Below are 20370 nucleotides of genomic sequence, written 5' to 3' on the forward strand. Positions count from 1 at the left end.
AGACGGTACAACAGCTGTTCGCGAAAGCCGCTATTCTCGGTTTCTCCCTTTCTCGGGATGAGCGGCCCCGCGTGTTAATGACCCTTCGCCGTGATCATTTCCAGACTGACAGCACAAAGGCAAAATTCGTGCCGCATCTGTCGTTAAAAGAACGCTGACGCCAGAAGAAAAATGCCGTCGGGTTCGCGGGAGTACTTTCAGCTCGCTTCGCGGGAGATACGAAGATACACCTACACTATAAACTAACACCCGAAGGGTAATTTTTGCCTATTACTAACTCACCCTTACACCCAAGCAAACAAAACACGATAAACACCCTTTTACGTGTGATTTAAATTACAAAACACCCTGAAAAGGGTGTATTCTTGTGCTTTTCCTGGGGTGTGCGTGTATTTGTCACACTGTACACCCTTATAAGAGTATTTTGCTATCTTTTGGCTAGGATGCAAAGTAGTTACTTAAAGGCTGTGAAAGGTCCCCTTAAGTGTGGAAATCATGTTACAGTGTAGGAATGACATGGTTTGAAATTTCACTTATATTTCTAAATGCCCTCTTCTTAGCGGTTCAGGCTTGGGCAGTGTAATATGCTTGAAAAATGCACTTGAAGAGCACAGACTTTTTTTCTTTCCTCTTTATAAAACTTTTTCCATAAATTAAAAAAATATGGAGACAATTCATGTTTATAAATACAATATTTATTTAAGTTTGTTATGATTGCTTATATTCCAAAAAACAGCATAGGATTTATATAGTCATGCAGTTGAAAAATGTTAGATGTAACTGTGATGTAAATAGATGCCTGTATAGAACAACGAACACTTATCAGTGTTGAATGCTCTGTGCAGCGAAAGACAGAACGCGTGTAAGAATATTCAAATATTTGCACAATAATTCTAAAATTCAAATATTGGTGTCGTTTTGTTTTTACTCCGGTTGCGATGAACGCAAAGTCGTTGAAAAAAAACGCGACATTTCTCTTTTCACGTTCATACTCTATGGCCGCATTTTAGCGCTGCTCCCCGTATACACAAGACATGCTCGAAAGATTGGGTCCATTTAGTGCTTAGAGTCGAAAAACCTTCGTGTTTCAACATCATCGTCATAATCACGTGCCATTTGTGGAAATTTATTATTCCTGCAGTGCGTTTTGGTGTTAGGATCTACGGCGCAAATGAACCATAGAAAGCTGCGCTTTAACAACCCCCCGCCGTTTCGTTCGGCATGACGTCACAACTTGAACCAATCCGCCAATGTAGCACAACGTCCAGTGGAATAATTTTGCCCTGACGTCGAGTGAGTGCCCATTTAATTTCTGTCCCTGATCTACGCATTCAAAAAATATTAAAATAAATTTGAGAACAAAACCCGCACCAACAAAGCTATCGCAGGTTTAAACCGATTGAAAGTAAATAAAAAGGGCACTAAGCCAAAAACAGTTTTCGAAATACCATTTCTGGCCAACCCAATCCAATCCAAACTTGAGCCAATCCGCCCACGTATCAGAATTGCCCTGACGTCGAGTGAGTACCCATTTCCTCTGATCTACGCATCAAAAAGGCATTTTAAAAAATGGAGAACAAAACCCGCACCAACAAAGCTGTCGCAGGTTTAACCAATTCAAAATATATAAAAAGGGCACTGGGCCAAAACAGTTTTATAAAACCCATTTTTGGCCAATCAACTACAATCCAAACTTAAACCAATCCGCCCACGTAGCACAATTTCAAGTGGAATCTTTTTGCCCTGACGCCGAGTGAGTACCCACGTGTGCTCTGGTCAAGGTGCCTCACTCCTGTCTGGAGATAACAGCAGCGTCTCCACGACAACGGATTCGCGGCAGATTGTTCATGGCCGATACTTTGTCGAGATTCTGGCAAACATATGCGTTGTCAAAGTGAGTTTATCAGACCTGACCACTCGAATAATTCATGCATTTACTTAAATCGGTTTCTTCATCTTGGGTTTGTAGCTTCCATGACTGTTTGAACGCAATAAAGGAGTCCGTTGCAAAATCGAAGGTACCACGCCTGGCCGTTAAATGGGCTACGTGGGTAATTTTAAGGTTGTGCTTCACGACTAGGAATGAGAGTAAGGTAGTTAAGAGAAAAAAACATAAATTTTTACCCATTACGCCGTGTACTACACAATATTTAGTGTACCACGCGATGTGAACTTCTAGAACCGCATAAATATTTGTTAGTACGTGTGTTACATAATATCAAACACCCAAGGTAAACTCCGAGAGGAAAGGAACAAAAACTAGGAGGGTATAAAAACAAGCATTCTAAACAGCTAGGATGCGTTCGCACTTTGTGCAATAAATTCTTTCTTGTACTTAGCGTTTAACCGCTTCCAAAGAATCACTCTTCAATACAGCTATAACACCGGTGTCGAATAACCTCGCGCGGGACGCAAAGAATAAATTCGCGTAGTCTCTGCGCGTAAAGCTTTTCCCGCAAGACATTTGTAAAAGTGTATCCGCCAAGCTTTATGCAGTTCAATGTTGGTTTTTATGCGTGTTCGCATTGGTTCCACCCTTGACCGACACCGTGTGGATAAGAAAAGCCTGCGTACAGAATTATTGATATCTCAATAGACGTCAGACTGCGCTCTTGTGTTGGTTTCCGCCCAAAGGACAGCATATAGCAGCGACAGCGTCTGCTAGAATCGGGTAAAATGTCTACTATACTTGGGTACGGAACGGACGTATCCGCTGTGCCTCATCACCGCAGCCGGATGTTACTCCACGCGGCGCAAGTAGTGCGTTACTGGGTGTATTTTGAACATGGCACGGCCCGTTTCCGTGATTTTTTTTACTTATTATTCATCTAAACTACTGCAGCGATGACGGACAAACTGCGCGAGAAAAGGCAGACGATATCGCGCATTCAAAGCAATCTCCTTTCAAAACGGGCGTGGCCGTTGACATCCGGGTCCATCGCTTAGGCGGAGTGATATCGTACATGAGCTATTGCCGTTCTTAACTTGTTCCAGAATATAGCGTGACATTAGCTGTTCGGGGAGAGGGAATCACTCAGGTCCTTCCTGTTTCTAGGCAGTGCTGCGGTGTCCATTGATGCACCCCGGCTACACTGAAGGAAGCCATTAGAACTAGAGGCTTTACTATTTCCAGAGTTTAGAGCTAACAACGGCAACTCTGTGCGTACACATCAAAGGGACCCTGCAACAGTTTCGGTAAATGCTTTCACTCTTTCCTTCGCATCTGGAAGCACTGCGAAAGCGATAGTTATCTCCAGCACGGAGCGGCACTGCGTGATTTTCTCGTCGCCCCAGATACGCCTTCAGTTTCTGCTTTGTTTTTGTGGCTTTCTTTTTAAAGCGTTCATTGCTGCAACTGAAGTAAAACTGGCCAACAGCCTCTACATGGCCTTAGTGACGTAATTCAGGCCGTCGAAGAACGTCAAGACCACTTCCCGATCTTGACGTTTCCCGGTCTTGAGAGGAAAAAATCTTTTGAGCGACTTTTCAAGTCATCTGAGGGGCATAGAGCTGTAATTTCTGGCGGAGGTACTTTGCGACCCCCTAACCTAAATACTGAGTGTGTTGGGTGACTACATTCTGCAGGAATTTAAGATTGAAAAATAAGTTTAAAAAAGTGTTGCAGAGTCCCTTTAATATCTTCGCCATTGCCTACGATGTTTTAGTTAGATGATTGCGCACATTTGCAAACCCCGTACCTTACGTGAATGAAAAGTTCTGGCTCCCAGGTTAGCTTCTCAGAAGAAAACCGCACGAATTCTCTTCTTATCGGCTGTTTGAACGCTTTCTCCGCGTGCTCCCAAAAATGTCTAAATTCTTCTGTGTTAAGTGGGTGCTCCTCAGCCGAACCATCATTCTCTGCAACTGGAGATGCTTCGTCCAGACTTCGCTTGGGTTTCAAGTCGCCGGGGAGGTTCCCTGATGTCCTCTTATGACGCATTTTCTGGAATTTGTCTTCCAGCGTCGAGGGCAACTTGTGGATGCGGGCATCGTTGCTCAAACGTAGGCAGCAATCAGGTGAGCGGCTGGTTTGGGTCTTGTAGAGCGTTGGAGGTTTGGTGTAATCATTGCTTGCCTTTGTAAAATCCAGCTAACTCGGATATTTTGGGCCAATACATCTGAGAGAAGAAGACTGCAAGTCTTTGCGTTGCCACCTGGCTCGTGTTTGGACACCGTTGGCTCGAAGCCAGGAACCTTTTGATCCAATCTACTTTGTGTGACGTATTAAAAGTGCGTTTGCCTAATTTAACAAACCGGGTAATTATTGCAGGATCCATAATTTCTTTTTTCCGGCGTTTCTTTAAAGGGAAAGCCAAGGGGAAAGTCAAGCGCGGCGAAGACAGTGGAACTAAAAGTGCTACGCACTATAGGACAATTCATGAACAGGGAGTTGCGGGCCCAATTGTTTGCTTCCCCGGGTGGTTTTGAGCGGTATCGTGCATCGCCCAAACGCAATGTCCGCAGGAAACGGATAATGCATTCGGCCAGTGCAATTCAGGAACACTGCGGGAGGAGCTGCACCGCCCTCTATAACTGTCTAATAAGCGCCAGCGTTCTGCTGCTCGCGGTCCGTCAGTAAGACGATGCTGGTAACGACGGCAAATATAACCTGTGTTACGATTCAGCGCACTACTATTCTGTTCTAGCGTACTGCAAGCTTCGCCAGTGTCTCTGTGCTTTGTGTCAAAGCTTACCACTACGTGCGCCTTCCGCTGTCGGTGACTCAAACCCTTGCAGCGAAGCGAATGGATCTTCTATTTAATCCCCGACGAGGTAGATGCCGCAGCCGAGATCTCCTCTCCCCCTCGCTCAGACTCAGCAGGCGCCGCTGCAGCCGGCCCCTCGCGAACTATGGAAAAAGTGATGTGTGTGTCTGTACTATTTGTGGGCCGTGTGCACAAAAGCACTGGGAAATCTGTGTAGCGACGCTACTGCCCGCCCTCACGAACTCGGAAAGGATGTTGCGTGCGCTTGTACTATTTTCGGGCCGTATGCACAGTAACATTGTGAAAGCCGCGCAGCCGTTACGGCTACTGTGAATGGAACAACCCCTCGGTGGATAGTTCGCATTCGTTTTGGAGCAGAGAATCAATTCTGTCGCTCTGTTTGAGTATGCTGTAATCTCTCCCGTAAGGGTACTGTTCCTGTATTGCTTCGGCTCATCTCTCCCCACGCAGTAAACCAGCTAAGTTTGCCCTTGGCTTCTTGTCGTGGTCACCTAGGCAGCAACCTTTGTTGTCACTCACCACCACACTACCACACGCATGACGGAGGCGACGGAGCCCGGTTCGGAGACACCTTAAGGAATGTAACACCTGGAACCGTGCCGGTCATGCAGCACTCTTGGGACCGCAATGACAATCATCGCTGATATGAAACTTTGTTCCAGCAAAGGTTGTTTCAGTTAAGCGTTTGTAAAACAAAGCTTTATATGGCTACGCGAAATAAAAATACAGTGGTCCCGTGCACGCAGGAAACTATCCCGGCGCAACCACCCGCGCATGCGCAAAGACAACAGGTTGGAGAGGAGTTACAAGGAAGATATATTGGCGGGGTTTATAAATGACATAGCTACAATTTCGGCTTTGCCGACACCAGTAAGCGGGAACGGCACATCGGAGGGAGCGAAAATAATCAAGGCCCCTTTCTTAAGAGAACGATGATTAAAATCCTAAGCCTTCTCCCATGCAATCTGAGTCAAAACCCAAGTCCCCAATTAACTCTCCAAAAGTCCAAAATCCAGACTGCCCAAGTCAGAAGCCAACGTTTCCCCACACCACAAAATCTAGTGCATAGACTTAGAGAATTTATTTCATCATCATCTCTACGAGCGAGCGAGAGAGAGAGAGAATAAACTTTCTTTAATGAGAAAAAAATAAAATAAAATGGAGTCTTCGGGTGGCTTCCCTAGTCCAGGACGCCTTGAGCTCGGGCCGCGTCCACAGCCCTCTCGACCAGCTGACGTTGATCCTTGAGGGTGGAGCTGGCCAAGGCTCTCTCCCAAAGCTCATTGGTAGGATAGGGATTGGGGCGGGGAAGCGGGGCTTGGTCGCAGCCTCCTACAATATGATAGAGTGTCCCGGAAGCCTCGCAGAAGCGGCACTGCGAGGGGAAACAGGTAGGAGCCAAAATGTGACTTCTGGTGGGGTGGGGGAAAGTGTTCGCTTGAAGGGCACGGAGGAGTCGCTCCAGCTCTCTCGGGAGTGAGTGAAAGAACGAAGACATCCCATTGTTGTTAGGAGATGTGTGCTTGGTGTACCCTTCGTGACACCCATGATGTAAAGTTGGCTTTCGTGGAGTGCGTTTTCGCTCAACATCGCCATCAGTGAAGCATAGAAAGATCCGATTTAAAAGAGTCTCTCGCAGCAGAGCACGCGCGCAGCGAGCTACTGCACTGCACTGCACGGCACTGCACTGCAACAATCTTCACCGAGTGCATGGGCGGGTTTCCTCGTCTTATGTAATATTGTTACAGCGAAGCTGTAGATGGCTAACTCTGTCCGGCCCCCTTCCCGTTTTCATTCAGGTGCAGACGCTTTACTCTGCACTGCTACGCTACTCCTTCTGGCTATACATAAGGAGACGGGCATAGACGTGCAATGTGCCCCAGGGGGTGGCAACTGAAACGAGCGTCTTCGGTTTGTACTCGTATACTTTGACCGGTTCCATATAATACCGTACTATTCTAGCTCGAGTCGCACCTCCGAATATCAATATGGCGCGGTCGGGTTTACCAATCTTCTGGACTTTCAGAATGACGGCCTGCTCACAGCGAAGCCAGCTGAATATCTTCACGGGCGAGTCATTACGACCAATATGTATTACACCCCTGATTGTTTTTAGATTCACCTCCATGCGGTCAATGAAGATCTCTGTGGTGCGTTGCCTGTCCTCTTGCCCGAACGCAAGGCTACCGGTCTTAACCATTTTGAAACGTGAGTCTCATCGGAGAGCCTTAAGCGGGAATTGTTCGCAGCGTCGTATCAAACGACAGATGCCGTTTCGGGGAGCTCCGCGCTGAGAAAGATAAGTCCAGTAATATTAGCTGCTGTTGCCTGTTTACGGACCGTTCTTATGTGGATTTATGTCAGAGGCCGCTGTGGGACGGACACGTGTCGTTCGCTCGGAGGAAGAAGAGCGGGAACTGAAGGAGGTTTGGCGAGCACACAAGTGCGAATGGGCGCAAAAAACATCTGAAAACCTTAGGTGCAGAACGTACAGCCGCGCTGCCACCTAAAGTTGCACCTCGTCGAGTAGCTCCGAATATCTCCCAGGTGAATTTTAGCTTGCCCGCTGGTAACGCCAACGTGAGCATATTACTCTTGTTCCGCTCGAAGGGCTTTCAGGCCGACATTTTGCCCGGTGGCTTTCACGCCTCAGCATGCGCACATCACCGGTTGCCAGTTTAAGCGTGCACGGGTAGGGGCGAAGGGAGTGGGCGGCGAATGCACGCGCCGTTGGGCTTCATGGCCTCAACATTGTGCTGGTGGGAGAAGTCGTCTCACGGTCTAACTGGGGGAACCTGACTGCTGTCCCCTGTGGTCGAGCAGTTTGAGAAGGTGTGTCACATAGACAGTAAAGTACTTACGGCACGGTAGAGAAACAGACAGCCATAAAATTTGTCCATTGGAATAAACGCAAGTCCTACGTTTCATTCAGCTGATTGGCTAGCAAGTATGCTCAATAGCAACTACAAACAAACCTATTTTGTTTTGTGCACTCCGTGGTACTGGGACCAGCTTCGCTGATCCCCCTTCTTCACAGAGTGTAAGGGCACATAATTTTGGTGATTTGCTTAAAGATTTTGCTGTAAAAAAGTCTGAGTTTTTACACCAAAAAATATTGCCACAGGCAAAGTTAGCGGTAAAGAGAACGACCAGATGATGTCAGTTTTATTAAAACGTCAGCATAGAGTATTCACGGAGCCACTTGCACAGAAATATGTACAGGAAAATGACGTGCGAATAATAACACAACCGCACAGAAGATGCACATTAACACAATGGGCACACGAGACGGCGCAGTTTAGGTTGGCAAATGCATCGGCTTGCAACACATTAACAACAAAGTTCTGCAGACCTGGACAAACCGCTTAGGGGTTACGTTGTCTGCAACTATTCTCAAAGAGTTGCAGCATAAAAGAGGTACAAGCACCCGGCCTCCTCCGGAACTGCCGGTTGTTTTCCTAGCTTCATGTGCAGGCAGTTAGCACGTTTAAAGCACCATTCATTCATGCAAGTGACACCAACACTGTGCGAATTCATCCCCAGAAATCAATCAAGAGTATGCAGCTTGAAAAGAAAACGAAATCAGTAGTCGTCTTGTCTACTCCATGACGATTACTTTATGGCTCTTCCTGTCGCCCTATACAGAACCTTCATGCAATAAATTAATATGCCTCACATTTTGTGCGTCCTATCTGCCCATTGAGTTGAACAATAAAGAATAGTTTGGAGCAAGGGCAGTTTGTACGACGCATATATAATTTATACGTTGCCCTAAATGCCCAGTCTGCAAGGTCATTTCAACAAGGGGATGATATGCAAAAAGTTGCAGTTACTCATCTCTTGTTTTGTGTGACAATTTAGTAAGGCATATTGTTCGCGAGCGAATGTAACGGGGAAGTGGTTAACGTTACCGTGTAATACGCAATAATACTTATCATAGTTGCCAGCATACTATGACCTATGTGTGAAAAAAGTGCTTACAAGGTGACGAGGTGAATGACAAAAATGTAACATAATGAATGTACCATCGCCGACAAAGTTTTGGCGCCTGGAAATGAAAATCACTTGCAGAGTTCCTTAAAATTCACTGAATAAAACAACAATGCAGTGACTTAGAGTTCATAGCGTCGGTTCAAATTAGAGTGGAGCTTTGAAAAATGATGTCGAAACAAAGAAAGGGCTGATGAAAATGTAATGAGTACAGCTAAACATAATCGAGTTCTTGAATAGTAACAACTAATCTTGTGTAATAAAAAAATCATTTGTAAACCTTTCCAGCCGATAGAAATAATTAAGCTCAGATCCCCTGGCTTACGATGCATATAATCCTAAGATTTGGTCTCGACCGATGGCGATCGAGGCTTTGTTATGAGATTTGTATGCGGTTTAAGTATTAGGCCACAAGCTATTTACGATCCCATACGAGAAAAGAACACAAGTAACTGAATGTGCCAACCATAACCAAAATATCTTGTCTTCTTCAACTGTACTTATTTCGCTATAATGACGGTCAAAGATAAAAATGAGCATTCTTGTCAGATTTTGTTAATTGAGTGATGGTGCAGCGAGTAGGCATGAACATATAAGTTAGTTCTCGCATGAGAAAAACAGTACAAAAATTGGCAACATTTTTACAGAATACTGACGAAGATTACCAGCACAAGTCAGCATGAACGTTTCAATAAACTAGATTTGTACAGAAATTGCATCCACACCAGTTTCTGAAACTGCACAGTCGACAACATGCTATTTGACGTCTCTAGCCATTCTACGCAGCCGTTTCTAGGTTAAACTTCGCTTTCCACTTTGCAAATCACTTGCAACAAAAAAAAAATGTATTATCGTCAAATTTATAGACACCGCATGATGAATACAAAACAGCATCGTGTTTTATGGAAGCCTATCATGGGGGGTTTCTTGTTGTCACATGTCAGGTAACTTTTGTGTCTGGAGAAACAATGATAGCCTGTTTGTGAATCACGTACAAATGCACACGAACACTCGACATGTGCGAATATGAATATTATGGTAAAGAACACCTTTTTTTTTTTAATTTGGCGCATTTTCCAAACAATATTGATATCAGTTCCCGTAGATGTGTCAGTGCCAGTAAAAATTGTAGGATCACTTTGAATGCAGCCAACACTAATTCAGAACTGTGACACTGCGCATACATCCTTGCCAATTTATTTGAAGATGTGTTGAGTCCCGCTATACAATTGGCTATACCGGGAGACCCGCGTATTTTACCTACTTCAAACTCAACGTGCTAGTAGTAGAGAACAATAGCTCTTTTACGTTTAATAACGAATATCCAAAGCGAATAAATCTGGGAGTATGTATTGTTCTCGGAAATGCCCTCAAGTACAGCGGGCATGGCCATACTTATAGTAAACAGACAATTAAGGATGGAATAAGAACACGCCCAGCAGCATGGCCAATAGGTCCACTTTAAGAATGCACAAGATTTAGTGGTCCATCTAAGCACATTTCTAAATAATTGTTTTGCCCAGAAGTGTAGCTGCGCTCATCCCTACCACTAAAAGGTGGGAGATTTTCCTATCGTGAGTCGCACAATTTTCTCTGGTTTCGTGTACAACAACAAAAACACATTCACTAAATGCACACTTTAAAAAGAAATAGGGGTCACTTATCCCGATGAAGAGTTGGCTTTGTAGACTGCGAGGAAGACCTTTTCCATCTTAACGCGCGTAAATCATTACACTACAGAAAATCAACAAAAACACTTCTTTCGTAACGGAGCCTTTGCTAAACCTTCATTAGTGAAGTCACCTTTCCGCTTGCAGTTATAACGTATGCTATTTTACAGGTTCTGCATGGCAGTACATGTCTTCGCTCAAAAAAAGCCTCCTTTCCGCTCCCTGTGGCCTTCAAGCAAAACACAACACTGTTAGAGAGAAACAAGAAGCACCTAAAATCACTGTACAGGAGGCGCACAGCACAGTCTTTGTCCGACACACTGCGTTGCACCGTTTCCTGTTTATACGGTCGAGCCAGCACGTCGACGTGAGCGGTGTCTCACTAAAAGTCTTTGGCAACTTGGTGCCCGGCCTGCACTGCAGTCACTACAGCATGGCTGCTAGGGAGCGGCGGTGGTCACCTCCGGCGCTTGGCAGCATTGTGCAAGTGGTTGTGAAGGAGGCTTTGGTGGCTCCACGCCGCCTTCACTATGTCAGCGCCTTTCTCGCCGATCATGATTGACGGAGCGTTGGTGTTGCCTGACACGATGGTCGGCATGATGGAGGCGTCGATGACCCGAAGCCGTGACACGCCTTTCACCCTGCGACAGGAGAGAAGAAATGAAATAATTAGGCACTATTCTACATTTTTTACTCATTATTGTTGCCACGCAGCATATGAAAGGATGTTTAAAGAAGGGGAGAGGGAAGAAAGTAGAAAAGGAAGAGGAAGAGGGGGTACGATAATCGCAGATAGCGAGGACAGCGACAAGAGAGGTTGAGTCTGTAGGAAGGCATGTGGTCCAGTTTCGGGCTGAAAACTCGTTTATCACGCTCATCGTAATGTTTTGGCCGCGTATAGGCATTTCCTAGTCAGCACAGCCAAGCGACGCATGGCGCCATCTAGGGGCATGTTTGAAGCTATGTCCACGTGCTTGTGGCCCTCAATTTAACCGCTCAGAACCGCTTGCTCTCGTAGTGCAGTGGTTCCGCTCCTGCGAGGCAAACGTCCTAACCCGGGTTCAAAACCCATTACCGCTTCTTCTTTTTCGTTTTCAAGGGTTTGTCACATTTGAATATTAACATTTGTTATCACACATATAATTTATTTATGATATGTTTATACATTATAAATAGGATTTCGGGTATTTTCGTTGCCTTTTGGTCAGTTTCAGCTACTGCTTCTTGTACGTTTTTGTGGGTTTGCCCCTTTTAGGTCGGTTTCGCCTATTTCTGGTGACTATTTTTCAACACCGTGGTTTTTAACCATTGTAAGTCCGTTTTTCCTCTTATTTATTTCTGTTATGGTGATTTTGCATGCTTTAGGTATGTTTATGCTGTGATACAACCCCCATAGCAAGCTCGGGTGACGGCTGCCTGTACTGACTAGGCAACTCATACACGCGTTGTGGCCACCTGTGGGCATTAAGCGTATGCGCTTGGGGGTCTGGGAATGTCGATGAGCAAGCAGCAGCGTAACGGCCTAGTGCTTATGATAAAATTGACAAACTGGCTCGGTGTGCGCGAACGTCAGCACGAAAATGCCCTAATGGTGGCCCGCTAACGGACAATAAGCTACCAGCCATAGCAGACCATGTTGTGGCTCATGAGATGTGCAGATCAGACGGCCAAGAAAGCACTGCGCGCCATCAGAGAAGCAAAATTAACAGCAAAAGAGAACAGAACTTCATGGGAGCCACTCGTAAATATCTACCCCTACTAAGAAAACGAACAGTGAAAAAAAGTTCAACATACAAAGGAAGTCTCGGTGACCCATATACATTGTTACCGCTGCTTTAGCCCTTACTATTTGCGGTTATAGACGTTATTATGAACCTAGAAAAGGCGACAACATTTTAGAGCGCAGATCTGAAGCGCCGGCTCCTGTAGTTTCACGGCGTCCCCCGCCGTCAGCCTAGTAACCGCGAGAACTAGCGTCACTAAATAAAGGCTTTTAGAGTATCGGCACTCTTTTCCCTCATTGTTATGTGCCGCCAAGATTTTCATTGGCCGGTCGGCACCACGTGATATTTGTTTACATATGGGCGCAGCCTATTTGTTTCTGGGCCCCTCTCCTCTCTCTCTCTCTCTCTCTCTCTGCTGCGCGGACGCCAGAGCGGCCGGTCGCACTCTGCCCGTCACAACCGGTGGCGGTTTCATTGGGAGAGATGGCAACACTGCAGGCCAGAAACAAAATGGCCCCCAGACGATTCCGGGTGCACGAAGTGGCGGTAATCTGTGACGCTAGCGAGAACGAGGAAGAAAGCGGAGGAGGAGAGTATAGCGGAAGCATAAGAGGGAGGGTGGTATGCCGAGGGTGCCGCGCGACACCTTCTCCGTGGCGGTGACGCCGTACGAGACAACGCCAAAGTAGTCGGCGCAGTCATGCGTTCGCTAATGGCGCCATCACTTCTTCAGACGAAGAAAGGGCTGCAAGAGCGGAGAAACAGCGCCGCCAACGGCAGTAGCTAGAGGTGCGCGGCACCGAATCAGCAGCTATGCGCCGTCACCGAGAAAACTGTTTAGTTCGCGCTGCGCTCAAATTTTGTAGCGTAAGCTACACTGGCCGAGGTTGAGCAGTTTCGCCTGGACCTTGAAGGACCGTGATCCGCAAGCGCGAGGAGCATTGGAATTGATTGGATTGGATAGGATTAAATTGGATTGGATAGAATTGATTCAATCCAATTGGAGTACGGGTGTGCAGAGAATTGGGTCTGCACGTTCGCTGGTCTGCGCATTCCAGGGGAGTGACGTCATAGCCGTGGCAGACGCACTGGCTCTGGCGAGTGCCCAGCTGTGCGCCTCCGTTGCGCAGTAGCCAAATCTAACGCCGCACCGGAGCCGCTTGATAGCAGTTTCGCGTGGCCCCTGGAGAGTCGTGCTGCGCATGCGCGAGGAGCATTAACTGGACTGTACTGGATTGGATTGGATAGGATTCGATTGGATTGGAAATCGTTTTAGCAGCAGTAAGCATGATAATCAGCTAATCCTAGACAACAAGCAAACCTAAGAATAACCAGCTGAACGTTAGCTCACGCTACGTATTTTCTGGCTTAGCCGAGCTAAGCCACTGCTATTTTTTTTTTGGATTGTGGAGTATCGTAATCGTCAGCCAATTTTTGTTCCCCTCTCGTATCCCATTTTGGATTGACGGTATGTCAGTCAGTAAACGTTTTCCGCCTTGTTTCAAGTTCTGCCCTTTTGATCTCGATATTAATGATTACTTTCTTGCGTGTTTTAAAGAATAACTACCTTCTACGTGGAATGCGAATTTAACCCGATACAAAAAATCGCTTGTAGCACGCGTAAGGCGTGCTTCAGCTCAGACTAACCTGAGTTTAGGGTCGACCACGGTCGTCGGGTCCCAAACTGGTCCCATCTTGGCGGTCCCGACTGGATGGTAAATGGTGTTGGTAAACGAGCGGGCCACGCAGGCCAGGTACTCATCTCCCAAGTGCTTGTAGTGCTCGCATCCAGGGAAGGGCGTGTCCATCATGCGGATGCCGTACTTCTTGAAAGCTGGCGCCTGAGCGACGGCGATGCAGAACCGCATCGCTGCATTCAAATGAGAAAAAAAAAACTGTAGTTCATTCCTCTGTCATAAGAATTGGTACAACACGAAAGTGAAATGTGCAGCGAAATTTGCAGCTGAGCATGATTGGCGGGCCGGCGGCTGTCTTGTGGGTGTGCTTGGCGAGCGACGTCCTGCTGGCGGGTCGCTTCGGCAAAGGTGTACTGGCGTCATTCCGTGACGGATATGACGTCAGCGAAATCTTGGTGTACCCAGGCCTAAAACAATTTCGTGTTAAAATATAAGACCCGAAAACGAACAACCCTAAGTATAACGTACTCTTTCGCACTAAAGGTTCTTCCCCGTAAGAAGACTGTGTGTGCAGGGGAGCACCCTTTACAGGCTGCTTGCTTCATTTAATGGCGTCATTTCTGTGGCGGATATGACGTAAGTGAAGTCTTCCTGAATCTTGGAATACAACACTTTCGTGTAAAAAGGTAAGTTAGCACAACTTTGCTGGTAACGTGTGTATCCGATGTGACATTAGTCCTATTTAGACGACGTTTTTCGTCTCCGTGTAGAAAACGATTAAAGACGCAAACGAACAACATAGAATGCACTTATAAGGCACCAAATATACTACAAAACTCGAAAGGTTGAGGAGTATGGACGCCCAAACATCCCATTACATACACCTTCAGGTCGTGAACAAAAACAGAGACTTTTTGGCGGAATATGCGGTTTAGTGAATAATTTAAGTACTGTTTTTATATAAACAACATCTTTCGAGATGGGCATAAAAATAGCCGCGTATCTGCTCCTTTCGTTGCAAATGTCGACAAAAGACGAGAGTCTTTGTCGAAATTTGCCAAGTAAATGCGTCCCTTCGCTTTCCCGCTCACCTCTCATGTTGGGCGTCTTGTGTCGCGCTCCTCCCAAGGTAAACATGCTAAAGGTTTGCTGAAGTCGATTTAAATTTAGCGCGTTCCACTCTTCCAGGCCCGGTGCATCGATGCCAGCGCTGCTGTACGGAGGAGGCGCGCGTGAATCGAGGCACCCTACTTCAACGTTTGTAGAACCGCGTTGCCCTGCTCCGCGTCGTTCCAAACAGAACGTGGAACCTATCTAGTGGCACCTTTAGTAACTGTTGCCGCTTGATTTTTTAAAATGCCGCCAGAAGCTATAGTGGCGCGGGCGACAGGCGGTGACAGTGTGATTTTTTTCCGCAGTGGATGTAGTATTTCATTTCGCAAAGATCAAGCATCTATGAATTGTTTTATAATGGAACACTGTAAATATCCCTTGTGTATTAATTTTCTATCTTATATTTGCGTAATGTCTTGTTCTTGTTCAACAATATTGACAAGTACGAACATATAAACCGGACTTGGACGTTTAGATTTGGCTGTGAGTATGTAAGACTATTGCACAGACTTTGTTCCACTTTGGCCTGGTGGCTGCATTGAGTCACAGACAGACAGACATGCAGAGAGACAAAAATTTCTGGGTTTAAGTAGCCCAAGAAAGACTATCGTCTTTAAAAAGACTGGGCATCGTGAAGGTAATAAGGCTAGTAAGATGGAGTATATTGTGTAATAAGACGCGCTAACGCTCACCTTGTGGCCTGGCGATCGCGTATGCCCTCTGGGCCTCCCCAGTCCTGTTCCCTGAATCAGTGGTCGAAATAAAGTTTCCTCCGTCTCTCTCTCTCTCTCTCTCTACAAACATTTCTGTCAATACTTCTTGCTGTCTTTAAAGTGCATTTTGGCAACGTTTGAAATATTCACAGTGACTGCCAGTAGCATAATTACTACCACGCTGCGGTTGCTTTACAGTGGCGATTGGGGCATTGTTGGCAACAAAATATACGCTTCATGCAAAACACACAGCGACACTGTGTAACCTGTTTTATGCGTTTTTCAATTGCCTTTCGCGTGTTTGTTGCTTGCGTACCATCGACAAGCGTCATGATGTCTTCGGGGTGGCTCAGGTACATAGGGTCCAGGATAGGTGGGTCATGGATATTCCGGGAGCGAAGCTTGATGTAACCTCTGGACTTTGGCCTCAGCAGCACAGGATACACGGACATGCTGTCTTGGAACACGTGTTCGGCGTAGACTTTTTCCCAGAGCTGCAAGAAAGTGCGAAATCAAAGGTGTCGTGGCACTGGCGTGAACGCCGCTTGGAAGAGCGGCAACCGATGGGGGGCAATAGGTAGAAACCTCGGTCGAGGATAGGTTGTTCTGCATTCTGTTTAAGGGCTGGGCTTTGGCAAACATTCTCAATTAAACAGTCCCTTTTTGGTGATTTCGAAGCAGTTCCAGCGAGGGCGTGATGGCTCACAGCCGTTTTAGATTGAGAGGCAGCGTCCACTTCCTTTTAGGGGAAGTGGAGTGGTGCAGCAATTGCTCTGCTCCATTATTCAAACCTGATACAAACCTTAAATTATTTATATATAGACAGATGATCGGGCTCGTACCCATTCGGACAGAAACTGCATTTGGCTGATGAAAATTAAAGAACTTTAGAGCGATAACGGGGCATCTCTTACTGATTGTAACAAGCGAATGTGGAATGGAATTCAAGCCATCTCGCACACAGAATTTCGCTAGTTTTGACTCTCACGTAGGAATTGTGCATTGTTGATATCACAGCTTGCGCAATCGCCGAAGAATGGGGCCCATTTCCGGCCCCCATAAAAAATTTCTTGTTTGTAATGTTTTTTCAGCGAATTCAAGCTAAAAAAAAGAAAGGCTCTATTACGGAGTGGCTTTGCGTATTTCAGCGTATGGTGTCACCTATCGACGTTTCTTGAAATCAGTTTATATCAATTATTTAATGACCCAAACATAAATGAGTAAATATGAATGACTGATCTGACTGCTATTTTATCAATGAATGACCAGCTGCCTCCGTAAGCGCGTGACACTCTGGTACATTTTCCTCGCAAACTTGAACGGTGCCAAACATCACCAACAAAAACTCTCAACAGAAAAGCTCGTAAAAGGGTAGTAACGGCTGTACTTACTAACTCCTTACGAACTTTACTACCCCCCAGAGCGGTACGTAGGTCCTGCCACTAAGTGTGGAACCATAACTATATTGTAGACCATGCACTCACTTAGCAACTGCTGCTTGTTTGATACTAACACACTGACAGTAACAATATTCTATCAATTATTGAACGTAATAACTACAGCACTTTTCCCACTCCAAATCACGATCAAAAAGTTTTTGCAAATCCGCATGCTGACTTGTATATGCTCACATTAAAATGCATATTCATAAAATTATCACTAAAATATTTGATTTTTGAGGCAAGAAAACTAACTCGATCAAATGACTTTCCGCTGCTGGCTATAAAAGCAAGAAAAACAGATGTATTTTTGAGGTAACTATAGTTATACTCGCTCTCCTTGTGCATCCCGTTGGTTTTCTTGCTGAATTTATTTGTTGGTTGTCTAAGTGTGGTATGTGCGTGTTGAATGTGTTCATGTCGATGTGTCTCAGCCGATCCACATTGTCACGCGTAGATTTTTACTAGGTTATGCATGGCCAGTTAGTAAAATCCACTAAGTACCTAGTTTATACTGGGACAAGTAACTGGCTATTGTCTGTTAGTAAGTGCACCGACGTGGGAATGGTGCACCATTCCCAGCATGTGAGAACTCACATTTATAGTAACTAGCAAACGCATCAAAAGCGATACTCTCTAAAACAACCATACTACGGCTCGGCACCGCCGAAAAATTTTAATCCGATTAATCGACAGACATTAATCGATTATTTTATTGGTTAATCAGTCACAAACGTCATCAGGTCAACAGCAGGTCATCAACACGGAGGAGTCGAACTCAAGTGATACATTCTCACAGTTTAAGGCAATATCGTGTGTGTCCAGCTGGGCTGTCCAGACTCCACGTAGACTAAACAGATCAGAACAGATAACTGTGAAATAAACAGACCTTCGCGTGGTACTGACGTGGCGTGAATGCACGTTTAAGGGACGTTATTTCTTGAAGGAGCAAGACCGGCGCGTCTCGTCTTCGTTGCCACTACATCCGGTTGTGGCTCTAGCTTTGGAGTTGCCATGTAAGGCGACACCCTCAAAAAGGCTTACCCACGTTTTTTTTTTTTTGGGGGGGGGGGGTTGGTATATGATCTACTCGCCTCACTTGAGTTGAACCGATTACCTTGTTAAAACTTTAATCGCAAACACTGCATCAATTGACTAATCAGCATATTAATTGATAAATTGGCCACTCTTGCTCTGAACTAGCGGTATACGTACCTCGTCACTGATGCCCTGAGTGCGTCTGAATACTTGTCCTCCATCAGAAATAGGGGACCCAGACAGGTAGTGTATTTCGATGTCCGGCCAGTCCATGCTTTTGTTGGCATACTTGGTGTTGATGAAAGCCAGACCCTCCACACCGCCGAGTACGGTCAATGGGCCTGGAATAAACGGCTCGTGAATACTCGTTCCTGTGCACGTTTACGGCATTGTCGAACCCCGCACTTACAGGGAACCAACATGACCACATTAAAACTGCATGAAAATATTTCAATGTTTCTTAGCTAGCGTTCTATCGCGATACACTGGAATACGAACGATGGACTACGTGGTTTTCAGTGCATGCCGCGCATTCTGGCGACGAGCCGCGTATGCGCAGCTGCCATAAGTTACGAGAGTTCGTGACTAACCTTGATATAGAAGGAACATCGTCTTTACATCACAGAGTTTCATACTATACACACTAGAGAGGAATCTGGCGCTAGCATCTATGCGGCTCATATCAAGACCGTCTGTGTCGTCATGGGCCGTCATTATATCATGCGCTCGCCTTCGTTTCATCATTGGCTGGGATCGAAATGCCTTAGTTGCCGTATATTCGAACACAGTGCCACAAAAAACGCGAAGAATGGGCTGTTATTATATAAGCGGAAAATAGAACAGAATGTTTTAAAGTTAAGAAAAAAAGGAAGTAAAGCGTATTTTTGCCGAAACAGTTGTGCCTACTATTCTGCAGGCCAAGCTGGTACTTAACAACAATGTTAATATTTTGGGAGAAACTCATTAGTGACTTTAATTCTATTAATTTTACAATATTTCAAATATTAAGTTGTTTGAAAAGCTTAGAGATGTTTTTGAGCGTGCCTATGAAAACATCGCTTTCTTGGTGTACCGGTGCACCGACCGCCAGCTAGAGTTTAACAAAACTTGTTGCTGAGCGAGTTGGCTCATACTTTAAGAAAAAGGAAAATGTGGCGTTAAACAGTCATTATCGAAGAGAAGATATGGGCGGCCGCAGGCGCCCGTGTCTGTCGTATCTGGTCTTCGTCGAAGTACATTTGGTTTCTTTTTTTTTTCGTAAACTACAACTTTCCTCAGTTATACGTTCCTTCGACTCCGGCATGAACAACGCTAGGTACGATAACTCACTGCCTGCTCTTTCACCATGCACGCCGTTGCACGGCTCACGGCTTCCACAGAACAGGGAGCATTTCGGCTACCTCGTAGCTCGTGGATGTGTTAATGCATAGTAAAGAAAGCAAATCCGAAAAACCGCTGAATAATCCAGTCGTCATGCCAAGCCCAAGCCAGAAAGGGGGGTCTTACCATAGCCCCCCATGACGACGTGGATTCCCACGTGCAGTTTCCTTTCTAGTATACTAAGAAACTCTATGCTTTACATGGTATGTTGGGCGCTCAAAAAGAAATAAAAAATAAAAGTATATAACTGCGTGCGCCGTTTTCCCTCAACGCAGCGACAAAGTTAGACAACGCTCATGTGAGCGGGTGCCGAACGAGTCGGGAAGACAAACGAAAATGCGCACACGTCGAACGACGGTGTTTCCATACCAAGGTTGAACACGAACTCTTGCAACTCCTTCCTACCGCACGTTAGGGGCCCTTCGCCAGGATGCGTGGCAAGTACGGAAAGCCACAGGCCGCCCCGCTGTTTGTATTTTAACGTTTCACCAGAAGCATTGAAGGACTCTGGTATCACAATAGTACATAGAATGCAATGCGAGAGGTTTTTTGATTGATTGATTGATTGTAGTGTTTAACGCGCCGACGCAACGCAGGCGATGAGGCGCGCCGTAGTGGTGGGCTCCGGAATAATTTTGACCACCTGAGGATCTTTAACGTGCGCCAAAATCTCGTACACACGAGCGTTTTTTGCTTTTCGCCTCCATCAGAAAAGCGGGCGCCGCGGCCGGGACCTCGTGCTCAGCAGCGCAACGCCTGAGCCACTGAGCCACCGCGGCGGGTGAGACCTTTTTCGGGGCTCACTTACATCTGAGCTATTCGATTTCCATGTGATATAGCTCTATACGTATGTCCACTGATGCCAAAAGGAGATGTCAGAGCAACGTTGTTTCGGGGCAGTACTGTGTAGATAATAACAGCAGTGCAGACCATTTTTAC

General features: G+C 45.9%; 1 protein-coding gene across 1 annotated transcript in view; it reads right to left on the bottom strand.

Moving 5' to 3' along the window:
* Nucleotides 1-10030: 10030 nt before the first annotated feature.
* LOC144142454 (glucose dehydrogenase [FAD, quinone]-like) overlaps nt 10031-20370 on the bottom strand; it is a 102812-nt gene continuing 92472 nt past the window's right edge. The window contains exons 8-11 of the mRNA XM_077673988.1: nt 18229-18392; nt 15891-16068; nt 13759-13981; nt 10031-11028 (exon numbers count right to left, since the gene is read on the bottom strand). Coding sequence (XP_077530114.1) covers nt 10845-11028; nt 13759-13981; nt 15891-16068; nt 18229-18392 — 749 coding nt within the window. The 3' untranslated portion in view covers nt 10031-10844. The remainder of the gene's footprint in view (nt 11029-13758; nt 13982-15890; nt 16069-18228; nt 18393-20370) is intronic.

This window comes from Haemaphysalis longicornis, unplaced genomic scaffold (assembly GCF_048455015.1).
Source record: "Haemaphysalis longicornis isolate Haplotype H1 unplaced genomic scaffold, Haemaphysalis longicornis Haplotype H1 scaffold_6, whole genome shotgun sequence".
NCBI classification, from domain to species: Eukaryota; Metazoa; Arthropoda; class Arachnida; order Ixodida; family Ixodidae; genus Haemaphysalis; species Haemaphysalis longicornis.